This window comes from Lissotriton vulgaris, chromosome 5 (assembly GCF_964263255.1).
Source record: "Lissotriton vulgaris chromosome 5, aLisVul1.2, whole genome shotgun sequence".
In the NCBI taxonomy this organism is placed as follows: Eukaryota; Metazoa; Chordata; class Amphibia; order Caudata; family Salamandridae; genus Lissotriton; species Lissotriton vulgaris.
The window spans coordinates 923,479,734-923,493,429 of record NC_141693.1 but is presented as its reverse complement, the minus strand read 5'-3'; the positions used below and the strand labels follow the sequence as shown (position 1 = coordinate 923,493,429).

The 13,696-nt window shown below is 44.0% G+C and overlaps 1 protein-coding gene across 1 annotated transcript in view; it reads right to left on the bottom strand.

The window, feature by feature from the left end:
* Window positions 1–13,696, bottom strand: part of CFAP46 (cilia and flagella associated protein 46) — a 1,558,477-nt gene that overhangs the window by 732,643 nt on the left and 812,138 nt on the right. The window contains exon 38 of the mRNA XM_086922533.1: window positions 2,974–3,174. Within this exon, the coding sequence (XP_086778659.1) occupies window positions 2,974–3,174 (201 nt within the window). The remainder of the gene's footprint in view (window positions 1–2,973; window positions 3,175–13,696) is intronic.

The window sequence follows — 13,696 nt, the reverse complement described above, 5'->3', positions numbered from 1 at the left end:
TCATTGCAAAGTTCAAATTTTCCACATGGCACAGTTGACAAGAAGGATGTAAGACGCACAGAGGCCAAGAAGATTCAGCGCTGCTCTCACCATGATCCAGGACTGGTCCTGAAACATCAGAACCAGGGCACAATTGCTCTGGACTGATTACAGGGAGGAAAAGCCCTCAAGCCCTGAACTCTACTGGGATTGCCCCAATGAATGGTAAGGTTTGCAGAGGAATCACATACAGTGAACCCCAACAATGTTAAAATGGATTCTGTTGTCTGAGGTGGTCAATAGCTAACTGCTGACTAAGCCTTCAATAACCAGTCACTGAAGAACAGGAATATTGGTATACTGCAGTGGTAGCCCATGCTGGTAAGCAGGGTGTGGCGGGGTGGAAGCCAACATATGACAGGAAAGTGAAAATTAAATAAATAAAACCACTTACCTTGAGCTCCCCGCATCGGTGATAAGACGAGTGCAAGGTAAGTGGTTTTATTTATTTATTTATTTATTTGCACTATCCCGTCATATGTCAACTTCCATCCCCTACTACAACCACACCATCCCACTGCGCTTACCTGCACGGGCAAAGACTGGTATACAGGCATGCCCGACTTCAAAAGATGGGCAGCAACCAGCATCACCTTCATGAACACTCGAGTGGAGCTGGTAAGGCAGAAGGGGAGAACAGCAAACTGAAAATGCTCCTGGCCTACTTTCAACCAAAAATAATATCTTTGGAACTGCAAGGCAGGTACATGGAAACATGCATCCTGCAGGTCCAAGGACACCACCCAGTCACTCGGGTCCAGAGCAGATAGAATGTGAGCCAGCATGAGCATTTTGAATTTGTCCTTCCACTGGAGTCCGAATGTCCAGAACAGGCCTGAGATTTCAGTTATTTTACAGAATAAAGAAACAGCAAGAGTAACACTCTGGCATGGGAGGAATAATCGGTGGGACAGAAAAAAGGGCAGGGCGTACCAATTTTGAGAAATTTATAAGAATCACATTCCATATATGATGGAATACCAAACTGAGAGGAAATATTGACTCCTGCCCACTACTATTTGAGTATGCAACGCAAAGAGCAAACTAACAAGGTTTGGTGGCTGGTGTAAGAGGAGAAAATAAACTGAAGGACTGGTGCCCTTGATATGCCCCATGCTGCCCTGGCACATCCAGGTCCACTGTCTCCTATGGACTTGGGTGTCTGCAGCATCACCAGCTGGGAAGGTTGTCTCTGCCTATAAACAAGCCCTATGGATTTGTCTGTAAACATTCGGAATTGATGCAGAACCTATTTGGCAGGGTAATCAGCCCCAAGGACCATGCTGGAACCTTGCTGATCTTAGAGCATTCCAATGCAAAATCTGCCTTATCACCAAAAAGCAGGGGCACAGCAAAAGGCATATGCATTAAGGAGGCTTACATACTGCCAGATAATGCTGTGGATTGCATCCATACATGTCTACGAAGGGCAACACTGGTAGCCATTGCACCTACCAGGCAATCTGTAGTATCCAAATTCGCATGGATAACATACCTGGCTGCATTTTTTTCACCATGGATCATCTGCGCCAAAGAGTCCCACAGTCTTCGGAGACTGCTGACAAAATCTTGCATGCAAGGTCCCAAAAGGCATGTGTGATATGTCCCAGTACAGAAACACCAATTGCAGATCACAGTGATTGGCTAGCAAAAGAAAATATGTGCTTTCCAGAAGCATCAATCCTCTTGGATTCCTATGAGGGGGAGTGGCTTGGAAAGAGTCTGGATTAAAATTACTGGACAAGGCCTGTACAATAAGACTCTGAGGTGAGGTGCTGGGTGAGAAAATCTGGGTCACCAGGCACTGGCGCAAAATGTTTGGCCACTTGTCCATCACGGGTGAGCAGGAAGAAGTCTCTGACAAAGTATCAGTAAAGGTAGCATTAAAAGACAGTAAGGGCTCAGTAGTCGCTGGTCAAGATGAATAATCTCTGTCCGTCTGGACAATTGCTGAAAATAAGGCATTCTCCTCCATTGCTGGTCCAAGTGGCGAGTCAAGCTCTGTCTCCTGCGAGGAGTCGGACCACTGCCCTTCTGTAGCTCTAACTATAAAGCATCATTAGTATAGTTAGGGGAGAGCAAGCCGCCCCCATCATAAGCAACATTTTGGGGTGCTCCCTGCTCTGGCACTGGATCAGAGTCTGAATCAAAGATATAATGGAGCCTATGCTGGTAGGTGAAATGTGGTAGAGGCACTGGGTTACAGTCAGTTTGCAAGATTACTGGTAGTGCTTTTTTTATTTCTTAGTGTGACATTGGTTGGGCTTGAGTCAATGGAAGTTTGGGGTTCAAGACTGACATCGGGACTCGATAATTTATGAATACGTTTCCTGACCCAGTTTGGTGCCTGTGGTGGATTCTAAGGTGAGAAATCTGTGGATAAAAATATCATTCAAAAAAGGATACACATTTACTCACAGGAATCAAGGAAGGAATGAATTACACAAGTCTGATCAAATACTGTAGGACTAAAAGGTGTCCGTCTTAGTGACTCCACTTTATATATTGTGCCCAATATGCTATGTGTTTCTACTTGCTGGTGTTGTACCAGTCAACTGTCTAGTACCGCCTTGCTGTTGATGGATCCTGACCAGGAAAAGCAGAGCAACTTAACTTCCGAGTGAGAGGTCAGACATTTATAACCTTCTGGGAAAGAGCATATTCATTTTGCTAAATTTGAGGAGGCACGATTACCACTTTGTCAGACACGTCTTACCCTTAAAGTGTTACCACTGTGAGGAGGAAGACATATAATGTGGTAATGTGGGACCAGATGGGCAGGGGATTAAGGGAAACAAAGAAAGGCGACTGTAGAAAGGTCTGTGTTTCGCTGTTAATAGACAACGAATATTTCATCATATTTCTCTATCATTTGAAAAGCAGTCACACTCCACAAATCTGGCATTATTTAACTGCAGAAAGCCACATTCTCACCTTTTCTTCTTTCCCCTCTTCTTGTTCTCCTAGAACAGCCTGGACGAGGCTGAGTGTGATCTTATACCAAAACTCAGAACCAGCTTCAATTTCTTGTGCTTCCTCTAACAATGCTCTGGCTTGCCCGTGGTTGTGTTCGTTGTTGGCTAGCAGAGCAAGTAGGTACAGACACCTCGCAACTGCATATTTATCATTTAGTTCCTGGAATAGAAACGTCGGACATATTGAAGTAGAATAGTCTGATGCACTTGCAGAGATAGAATGTAAGGTTTCTTGAAAAAATACTTAACTCGCCCAAATCAATAATCCACTTTATTTTAAACAGGATGGAAAACTGTTCAATAAATAATGTTATGTAATTGGCTCAAATTGCCATTTCAGAGCTGCCAGAACTGATGAGGTCTGTGTCACTCAGAAATGGTATTGTACACGTGGTGAAGAGACTTTCTCACCCCAGGCATGATATAGAGATATGGAATTTCTTTACAGGACCAGAGGCTGTCATTATGTCTATTAACTTTTAATGCCACTCCTGCAGCACCTTTAAAGAGTCCACAACACATCAAATACTAGAATTAGAACACACAAGTCCATAAATATTCCTTCCACCGAACATTCCTCCTCATTTAATTGCTGCTCCTCTACAGGTAAGTACATCTCTCCTATCTTTCAGAGTGGGATTGTTTGAGAAATTAGTATTTTTGGGATGAAATTTGATTGTGTGAAGCTGGCATCTAATTTATGAAAGTGTTCTTTTAAATGAGTGTTTTAAGGGATCTTGATTCTGATCATTCTAAGAGTGCTGCCGGGACAGAATATTTGTAGAGGTTGTAGGAATTCAATTGAGTGCTAGTGTACTTTCGTTTTTTTCAAGAAACGCAAGGTTAATAACTGTTACCGGAGAGGGTTTGTTGGTTCTTTGGTGCGGGTGTTAGGTTCCCGGAAGCATTATCCCTAGTATTGTATTGTATTGTAATTGCATTTAAATGGCGCTTACTACCCCTGACGAGGCGTCGAAGCGCTTTGGGGGAGCGTCATTGAAGTAGATTGGTAACAGGCATTCTCCGCCTCGTGGAAAGTCTCACGAGAGTGAGGCAGTCATTTTGGAATGGGATGGTTCAGATTGATTAAAATGGGAAATGTGCAAGTGCAATCAACAGTTTAACGTTTTATTAAGTGCGCCTATATTTAACGCTTAAGATTTCTTTGTGACGAAGGTATTTTTGCGTTGTAGAGCATTGTTACAGCTTTTGGTTTTTTGGAAGTACTTTAGAAAAAAAATGAGAAAGGGAATAAGAGATGGAGAAAGAGCAGAATAGTGATTTTCAAGTTACTGGGAATGTGGTAAACAAGAGATAGTAAAAAATGAATTCAATATGAGATGAAAAAACAAGTTAGAGAGAAAATGGAAGATATTCTGAAGAATAGGAAAAGGAAAGCAATTGAATCAGGTCAGGAGTTTTATTCCCCGTCTGAGGGATAGGGAATGAGTAGTGAAGTTGGCAAAAAACATATTAAGAGAACCAGACATATTGAGGACATTAATTTGTCAAAAACAAATAAGGTTGGCTTTCAAACCACTTTGAGGAAAGGTGTCCTTAGAGGCACAAATAGAACAGGTGTCCTTGGCGGCACGCATGGAAGGGATACCCTTGGCAGCACACAGGATGAGGAGGATTTTGACAATGCTATACAAAATTCAATGTCTGGAAACCATTGTAATACTTTAGATGAATATATTTTGGACTTGCAGGAGGATGATGAATATGAGGATTTGGAAGAAATTGAGGGGGATGTTTCTAATGAAAGTATAAGAGATCCTTTTGGAGGAGACATGTTTACACCACTTAATATTAAACATCCTAGAAGTGGAGAATGGTGGCCTACGGAGCATGTAGGGAACTTTATTAAGACGTGAATAAAGAAATCTTTGGATGTGGAAGTTCGTAGACGAATGAGGGCAGAGTGTTCAATGCCTAGGACTGAGGAAAAAGTTTGTGCTACTCCAAACTTGGACCCAGACCGAATAAGTTATTTGTTTTGCTTCGGGAGAGACACAAGAACATTTTTGGAAAGTTCATTAAAGATATGCAAGGATAAATTGCTGGATGTCTTAGGAAGCCAGGGAAGAATTTTAGATATGGCAGAGGAAGCATATGCGAATGAAGAGCAAGTAGATTTGGATTTATTAAGGGCTGGAGCCAAAGGTCTGTGATACTCTCAGGGAATGCAAATGCAGGTTTGTTACAAGAGAGAGGAAAGGCTATACTTATGAAAATAAACCCAAAGTTGAGAGATATGGCACAGAAAGAGATGTATGAGGATACAAAAGGTTTACTGTTGAGTCAATACATTTACGGCATTAGATAAGACACAAGGAAATATGAGAAAGGTGTTTGAAGACTTTGAAAGGGCCATTAGGAGGAGACCCTTTACTGGCCATGGATTGCAGAGGTCCCATTATGGAGCATAGTATAATTTACAATATGGGATGCAATACAGAGGAAGAGGCTATCAGTCAAGTGCAGGATTTTACCCTAGTAGAGGAAGGACAGGAAGACAAGGCAGGAGATATTAAAGAGGACGTGGTGTACTCAAATTCAATTCAAATTCAAAATTAGCTTTATTCGGTATTTTGGCAAAAAACCATAAAAGCATACAAAATACAAACATAAGCAGACTAAATAGCTTTTCTCGATAAAAACTTCTTACAAAGATACATATCATGAGTACAAAACAAGTGAGGATCGTTAAAATGCATACAAAATTCTAAAATTCATTAAGGACTCATGGAGTTCATGCAGTCTCCTGTGTTACGTATTATTTGATGTGATAAGGTACAATATAATACGACATTTTTTGTTTTATCCATACAGTCCTAATCATTACCCATGGTCCCTCTGCACTTTACAATGAAGGTCAAAAATTTTATTGCTGTCACTATGGTGATTTCATCTTGCATCATGTACAATCTGACCAGTGCAGTTTTACAGGTTCTCAATCCCCATGTTTTTAACAATGGTAACAGGTATCTTTTTCTCCCCCACTGATAAAATTTGCAAAAGAAAATGCAATGTAGGTTTGACTGCTTGGATAGGTCGTCACATGGACATTTTGCCAAGTTAACAGACCAATCGTTCGGAGCAGGAAATGATGTTAATGTTAATGTTAGTTGGGATTTGTTAAGCGCTCGTACGCCCGGATGGCTTCATGGCGCTGTAGAAGGAGCCAAACAGGACAGTCAAAGGGCAGGCAGTGCTATCGGTAGTAAGCTTGAGAAAACAGCCAGGTCTTCAGCGATTGCCTAAAGCTAAGTATGTTATCAATCTGCTTTATATGGAGAGGAAGCGAATTCCAGAGTACAGCAGCTTGGTGGTCGAAGCAGCTGCCTCCGTGGCGTTTCCTCTTGAAATTAGCCTATAGAATGACTCCGTCCTCATTCGAGTCAGGAGCATTCTATGATAGCAAGAATAGATTGGGGCTAGATAAGCATGAAGGCCTGTACCATATAGGATATTACGATGGGCTACTATTGTAGACTTATGCCCATCTAAGTACCATCTCCGTTCCTCCAGTAAATCAAGACATGCCACTTTTAGGGCTTTTTTTCTATTTGTGAGCATGACGTAGGATTTAGATAGAGATCTGGTTTGCCAATGGAAAACAAAAACTTTTTCACATAGGCTAACCATGGCTGCTTACTGGAAGCGAGATGGTTCAAGCAGTCTTGGATTACTTCCCTATTAAAACTTGTATCATCGCATGTCCAGATCTTGAACCACAACATCACTGGAGCTATTTTTATCAGGTCGATGATATGGACTCTATTCAGTTCATTGTGGCAGATTGTAGTAGACGTGGAGCGGGGGACTGATAATAAGTGTCTCAGGAAAGCATTTTCCACTGTTTGGATTTGTGTACAGTCTGCCAGTCCCCAAATGCCCGCCCCGTATACAGCAGTGGAGACACATTTCGCAGCATAAATCTTAAGTAATATGTCTACAGGTTTCCTGCCCAGTCTTTTAGCAAAATGTTTGAGGGCACCTATCGTGCGAGAGAAGGCCAGATTCCGGGAGGTTATTGCTGTTGACCATGTACCCCTGTTGTTAAATATGATACCTAGATAGGAAAAGGTTTTGGTCATAGCAATCTTAGTATTATTAACGAAGGTTTTACACTCTGGTATGATTTTCCTAGTTGTACATGACATTGTGAATGTTTTTCCCTCGTTTATTTTTAAACCTCTCATGGTCATAAAGGTTGAGAATCCTGTTAGCGCTTTCTGAAGGCCCAACTGGGTACGAGCCATAATCACGGCATCATCAGCATATAGTATTAGTGGTACTGAGATGCCGTTTATTTTAGGGTAGTCCACTTCAAAATCTTTTAAAAAGTCTGCTATCTCGTTAATATATAGATTAAAAAGGAATGGTGCAAGGATGCAGCCCTGTCGAACACCCTTTGCTATAGGGAATTTTCTGGTTCGCTCACCATTTTTTCCGTACCTGACCGTGGCGCCAGCATCTCTATACAGTTCCTGAATAAAGTGTAGTATATTTTTATCTATCCCCAATTTGACCAGGGTTTTCCATAACATGCTATGGTCTAGACAATCAAAAGCCGAGGTTAGGTCGACGAATGTTAAAAACAAATTCCCTTTTTCCCTTCCCATGTATTTATTTGTTATTAAGGCCAGGTTTAAACCCTGCTCTACGGTGCCTACACCAGTTTTAAAGCCATACTGTAATTTCGATAATATCCCTTTACTCTTAGACCAGGTTTGCAATTTGGTTAACAATACTCTGCCTGCAACTTTCATCAGGGTGTCTAGCAAGGAAATAGGGCGGTAGCATTTTGGGTCCTGTCTATCCCCTTTTTTAAATATTGGAATTACTATGGCTTCGTGCCATGTATCAGGAAAACCCCTTTTGCTATACGCGTTTAATACATTTGCTAATAGAGGAGCCCAAAGGTCTACATTTTCTTTAAATATATCGATGGGAACTCCATCTGGGCCAGGGGCCTTTAAATTAGCACTCTGAGAAATTGCTAGCTCGAGATCTAAGGGGGTAAAAACTGTATTTAAAGGGAAGCTCTCTTGCATCACTGCCTGTTCTACCTGGCTATTACTAAAGTCATATTGTGGGGTCATAGTTATTTGATCTTTTTTGTATAGGGAGGTAAAATAATCAACCCAGACATCTTCCGTTATGGCTATCTCCATCGAATCAGCCTTGCTGTCCGTGGAGAAGAAGGGGGCATTAATTTCTTTCCAAAAAGAAATATTATCCCTTAGGGCACTTGCCTTTAGTAGGGCTTCCCAGGCCTGATTTTTCAATTCATCCTGTCTCTCGCGTAGGGTCTGTTTATAGGCTCGCCTGGCATCTTTAATCAAACTAGTGTCTTTAGGGACTGTCTTTAATGCCTGTAATAGGTCTTTATGGGCTTTAGAACAGGCGGAATTAAACCAGCCGTGTAGTCTCTTTGCTGCCCCTGTTTTTAGTTTTTTGGTTAACTTATCATTTATTGTGGCAGTTATTCTTCCATAAGCCTCTATAATTAACTGGGGGTTAGTGTTAGGTTCTAGGCAGGTCGAAAATTGTTCCAGTTCTTTCTGGACTAACTCTTTCACGAAATTTGTGGGATCGATTTTTGCCCATTTAATGGCATATCCATTCTTTCTTGCCAATGATACTGAGTGACCATGAAGAATACTAGGTATGCTTGTTACAGGACTCTCGGACTTCTTGACGGCAATAGTGGTGCTAATCGGAAAATGATCACTTATTGCCAGGTCTTCCGTGTTAAACTCCTCCAGACAGCCCTGGTTCCTATTAGACACTAAGATATAGTCAATTACAGTGCCTAACCCTCGACCACAGAAGGTTGTCTGAAAAGCTACAGAAGGCTCACATAGTTCATTAGCAAACCCCAAGTCCCAATCATGCAATAGTTGGTTTAACATGTTACCCATAATCGAGTGTTCAAAGTGTGTAGTTGGGTCCCCTCTTAAGTTATAAATGCCGCAGTTTTTTGTGGCACTGTAGGGACACAGATGACAATTATAATCACCTACTATTAGAGTACAATCTGCATCTTGCCCACCTCTTGAGAGCATTGTAGTAAGCTCAGCTATTAAAGCTTTCGGATCTACTTTTGGCACATTGATATATAAGTTAATCACAAAGATGGACCACCCCTTTGCTTTGACCATAAGTCCTTGCATTGATCTGGCCACCCCTACTGTAGATCCACCTGCCATGTATGGGGTCAGTTTTGTATTACACAAATTAGAGGCAAAGATACACAAACCCCCCGACCCTCTACCTCGATTACCCTGTATCGACGGGATATAAAAGGTGCTAAAGCCCTCAATGTGGGTCTCCTCCTGGTCCCAGCATTCTTGTAAACATATTATGTCCTGCTTACCCATAAAGGATAGAAATGACTGGGCCCTTGATTTATTGTTTAGCCCTGCGACATTCCAGGAAGTTATTTTTAGGCTGGAAGTTTGTTGAATGGCTTCTAATGCCAGTGGCTGGTTAGTTGGCCTCTCCGCACCCTCTACACTATGTTCTACCTCCCTTATGGTTTGTGTGGTATCCCGCGGGATTGTGGGTGTAACCCCGCCATTGAATTTCACTTGGGCTATGGGACCTTCCCTTTTTGGGGTCTCATTTAGTTGGTGTGATGGATGCTGAGGTGTTAGCGATATTTCCCCTATTGGGGGATCGGATGTATTCCCTGATGGGCCAGTACTAGCGTTGAGGGTCTGGTGGTCATCTATACTGGACTCGTCTGAGATACCTCCATTATTTCCTGGTCAATCGACCATGTCTAGGCAGTCGAACCTGTTCCTTGTGGGGGCCCCCCCTCCAGTAATCGGGATTTATGTTTTCTCTTCTTGGTGGCCAGGGACGATTATCCCACCCTCTGTTCCAGTGATTGCTAGTATTCCTATTTCTGTTTCTGTTGTAGTGCCCCACCTGTGTCCAGGGCCAATCCTGAACTTCTTCCCAGCTGTTCGGGTCACCGTGATTAAAAGTATTTAGAGGTGGGTAAAAGAAGGAGAGACGCTGAACGTCAACCCCCCCCCTTTTCTCCAGGGCTGGCCATGAGGAGATATAATCAGCTGTGTCAGGGTCCTCACAATTAAGTACAATACAATCGCCCTGTAAACTTTTTTTGGTGTCGCCAATCCAGAACACTCTTCTCATTGAAATAATTCTGCTATGATTAAATGGATGAAGAGGTCTGTTTTGGCTCAACCACTGCAATACCTTGTTGCGCAAGGACCAGGGGGGTTCGTCTGTACCATCTGCCAGCTCGGTGACCCCGGTAAGTATGACAGTGTATGGGGTCGCCTCGGGTGGCAGATGTATCGGACGCCTATACCTATGGCCTTTCCTCACATTGGCCTGTGGCTGGGATGGTTGGGCTTTTTGTGAGGTCTGTGGGGTATCCTTCTGCTTCACTACTTGGCTATTTGACTCGACGGGAGCCGGGGTTTTTTGAGGGTTATCACTGGGGCCTTTTTGTTTTCCACTCCCTTCTATTGGGGCAGGTTTTGAAGTAATTTGTTTATTTTTTGAAGCTTCAGTGATTATAACTCTTTCGAGCGACGAGGGCTTGGGTCGGGTGACTGGTAAAGACGGGGGTTGAGCCGGGTTGTTTGTGTCTTTCCCATTCCCCAGAGCCTTGGCAGGTGTTCCTAATGATTTTTGCTTGAAAGCTGGGGTATTTAATTTAACTAATTGCTTCTCAATGATCATGATGCTCTTTTCCAAGGGTTGCAGATGGCGTTTTAGCAACAGGCCCATGCTTTTTGTGATAAAGTCGTGTAGTGATACACATGCAGTACATGGTTTCTGTATGCCACCCCCGAGGGCTTGATTCTCTGTCAGCTCTCGGAGAACAGCGTCCTGAGAGATTGCTATACAATCAGTATTACTATTAGTAGAGTTCGATTGATCTGACAGGACTATGTCAGTAGTTGGTTTGAGAGAGGTCGTCATGTTATCCAGAGCTGGTGTGGTCTCATGTGGGGTCAAGTCAGTGTTTTGCCTCTTTGCTGTAGCACCCTCCCGCTTGCCCGTGGAATTAGGGTCTACATTATCCACATGATCATAGGGGAAAAGTAGATCTGGTGTTTTTTCCAAGTCCTCACTGGAGTTAGACCCCAGTGAGAGTTGGGTGGCGGAAAGATCGACAATATTTGGAACCGTATGTATTAATGCATTCGTATTGACCGGTTCCTTAAGCAGTGGAATAATAGGGCCCTGTTGTGTGGGGGTTTGTGCAGAAGCCAGGAGCCCCATAGAAGATCTTCTTGCAACCTCCAGTTCATGGGATACCCTCCGTTCTAAGATGTGTATGCTTTTGTCAATTACCTCGTGAGTCTTGGTAATGAATAAGTCTAGGGGACCAGTAATGTCAGTTAGGCTAGAGGTCTTTTTACTTCTGGTACGCTTATTCATTGTTACGCCAAGCAAGACAAAGTTATTAATAAGAACAGGTCAGATACTTGGTCAAAAACCAACGAAAGGTCACAGTTAAAGGTAGCGGTATGAATATGAGAATGTAAATACCGTGGCCCAGTCCAGTCCTGCACAGTCTGGAACGGGCTGAAACGGGCCCGCCCTTGGCCCGGGCTTCGCCTCGCGCTTCTCCCCGCGCGCGTCCCGCGTTGCGTGTGAGGCTGTTCAGTTTAAAGGGTGGATCACGCACGGGGGCGTTGCCGCCGGGGGAAGAGGCACCAGCTGGAAGATGCTGAGGCTTCTGGTCCTCGCAGTCCCCCGGTGCAGGCAGCCAATAGATTGGGGTCAAGCGCTCGCTGGGAGCAATTAGGCAATCCGTCGACCACGGAAGAGCTCCCACCAGCGGCGCGACCTCCCAGGTAGCTGGTCCCAGCAGGGCAAGGTTTTAATGGGAAACACCCTCGGTTCCGCTGCAGAGATCCTTAACGAGAAGTCACCAGAGTCAGCGTGTGTGAGCGGCACCCGCGGAGCGGGTGTCGCGAAAAGTAAATAGGCGGCAGGTAGGGGGCGTTGCCGCCGGGGGAAGAGGCACCAGCTGGAAGATGCTGAGGCTTCTGGTCCTCGCAGTCCCCCGGTGCAGGCAGCCAATAGATTGGGGTCAAGCGCTCGCTGGGAGCAATTAGGCAATCCGTCGACCACGGAAGAGCTCCCACCAGCGGCGCGACCTCCCAGGTAGCTGGTCCCAGCAGGGCAAGGTTTTAATGGGAAACACCCTCGGTTCCGCTGCAGAGATCCTTAACGAGAAGTCACCAGAGTCAGCGTGTGTGAGCGGCACCCGCGGAGCGGGTGTCGCGAAAAGTAAATAGGCGGCAGGTAGGGGGCGTTGCCGCCGGGGGAAGAGGCACCAGCTGGAAGATGCTGAGGCTTCTGGTCCTCGCAGTCCCCCGGTGCAGGCAGCCAAAAAATTGGGGTCAAGCGCTCGCTGGGAGCAATTAGGCAATCCGTCGACCACGGAAGAGCTCCCACCAGCGGCGCGACCTCCCAGGTAGCTGGTCCCAGCAGGGCAAGGTTTTAATGGGAAACACCCTCGGTTCCGCTGCAGAGATCCTTAACGAGAAGTCACCAGAGTCAGCGTGTGTGAGCGGCACCCGCGGAGCGGGTGTCGCGAAAAGTAAATAGGCGGGTGTACTCAAAAATGGAGGACAAGTTGAGTAGAAGGATTATTTTTGGTTCTTTCCAGAAAGGAGTAGGAGGATGTTTGAAGTATTTCAAGAAGGAATGGGAAAAGGTGACTCAGGATTCTAGACACGATTCAAGGTTATACAATAGAATTCTTAAAATGTCTGTTTCAAAAAGAAGAATAGAGAGGGATAAACATGTCAAAAGAACAGGAAGGAGTAATAGGTTCAGAAATAGTTTCTCTGATTCAAACGAATGTAATAGAAGAGGTGAAAAAGCCAGCAAAAGATTTTGTGAGCAATTTCTTTTGGGTGGAAAAAAAACGACAAAAGTTGGCGTCCAGTGATATATCTCAGGGAATTAAACAGATGTTTAGTTTACCGACACTTCAAAATGGAGAGGATTACTTGTCTGAGGGATCTTTGATAGCAAAGGATTGGTTAGTAAAGTTGGAACTAAAGGATGCATATTTTACTTTTCCGAGGGCAAGAAGGAGCCAAATGTTTTTACAATTCAGATGGTGGGAGAAATGGCACCAATTTCTGTTTACCTTTCAGACTATCCTCAGCACCTTGGTGTTTCACAATGGTAATGAGAGTAGTAGTGGCCTTTTTTTGAGACAGGGGAATAAGGATGATTATCTACTTGGACGATATTCTGATATTGGCAAAAAAACAAGGGTATTTGAAGAGGGAGATGCAGGAAATGGTGCACAAGTTGGAAGAGTTAGGATTTATTTTGGACAGGGAAAAGTCCATATTGGGGCCTTTGAAAAAAGGAGGGAGGGCCTGTCATTCCCAATGGGCTCGCAAACTGTGAGAGGCTCATTAATATTCAAGATCCTTGCAATTTGCAACCCTATTGGGAATCGCAAACAGTGTTAAACAAACTGTTGTACATGCAAAATAGGGCCTCACCAATTGCGAGTCGCAAATGACTCGCAATTTGCGTTGAGCTATTTTGGAGAATGTACATCTGGCCCTAAATGCACCACACTTCCTAATTGGAGGCAAGTTGGAATATTAAGGGGCTTTGAATACATTAGGGTCTAACTCATGAGAGTAGAT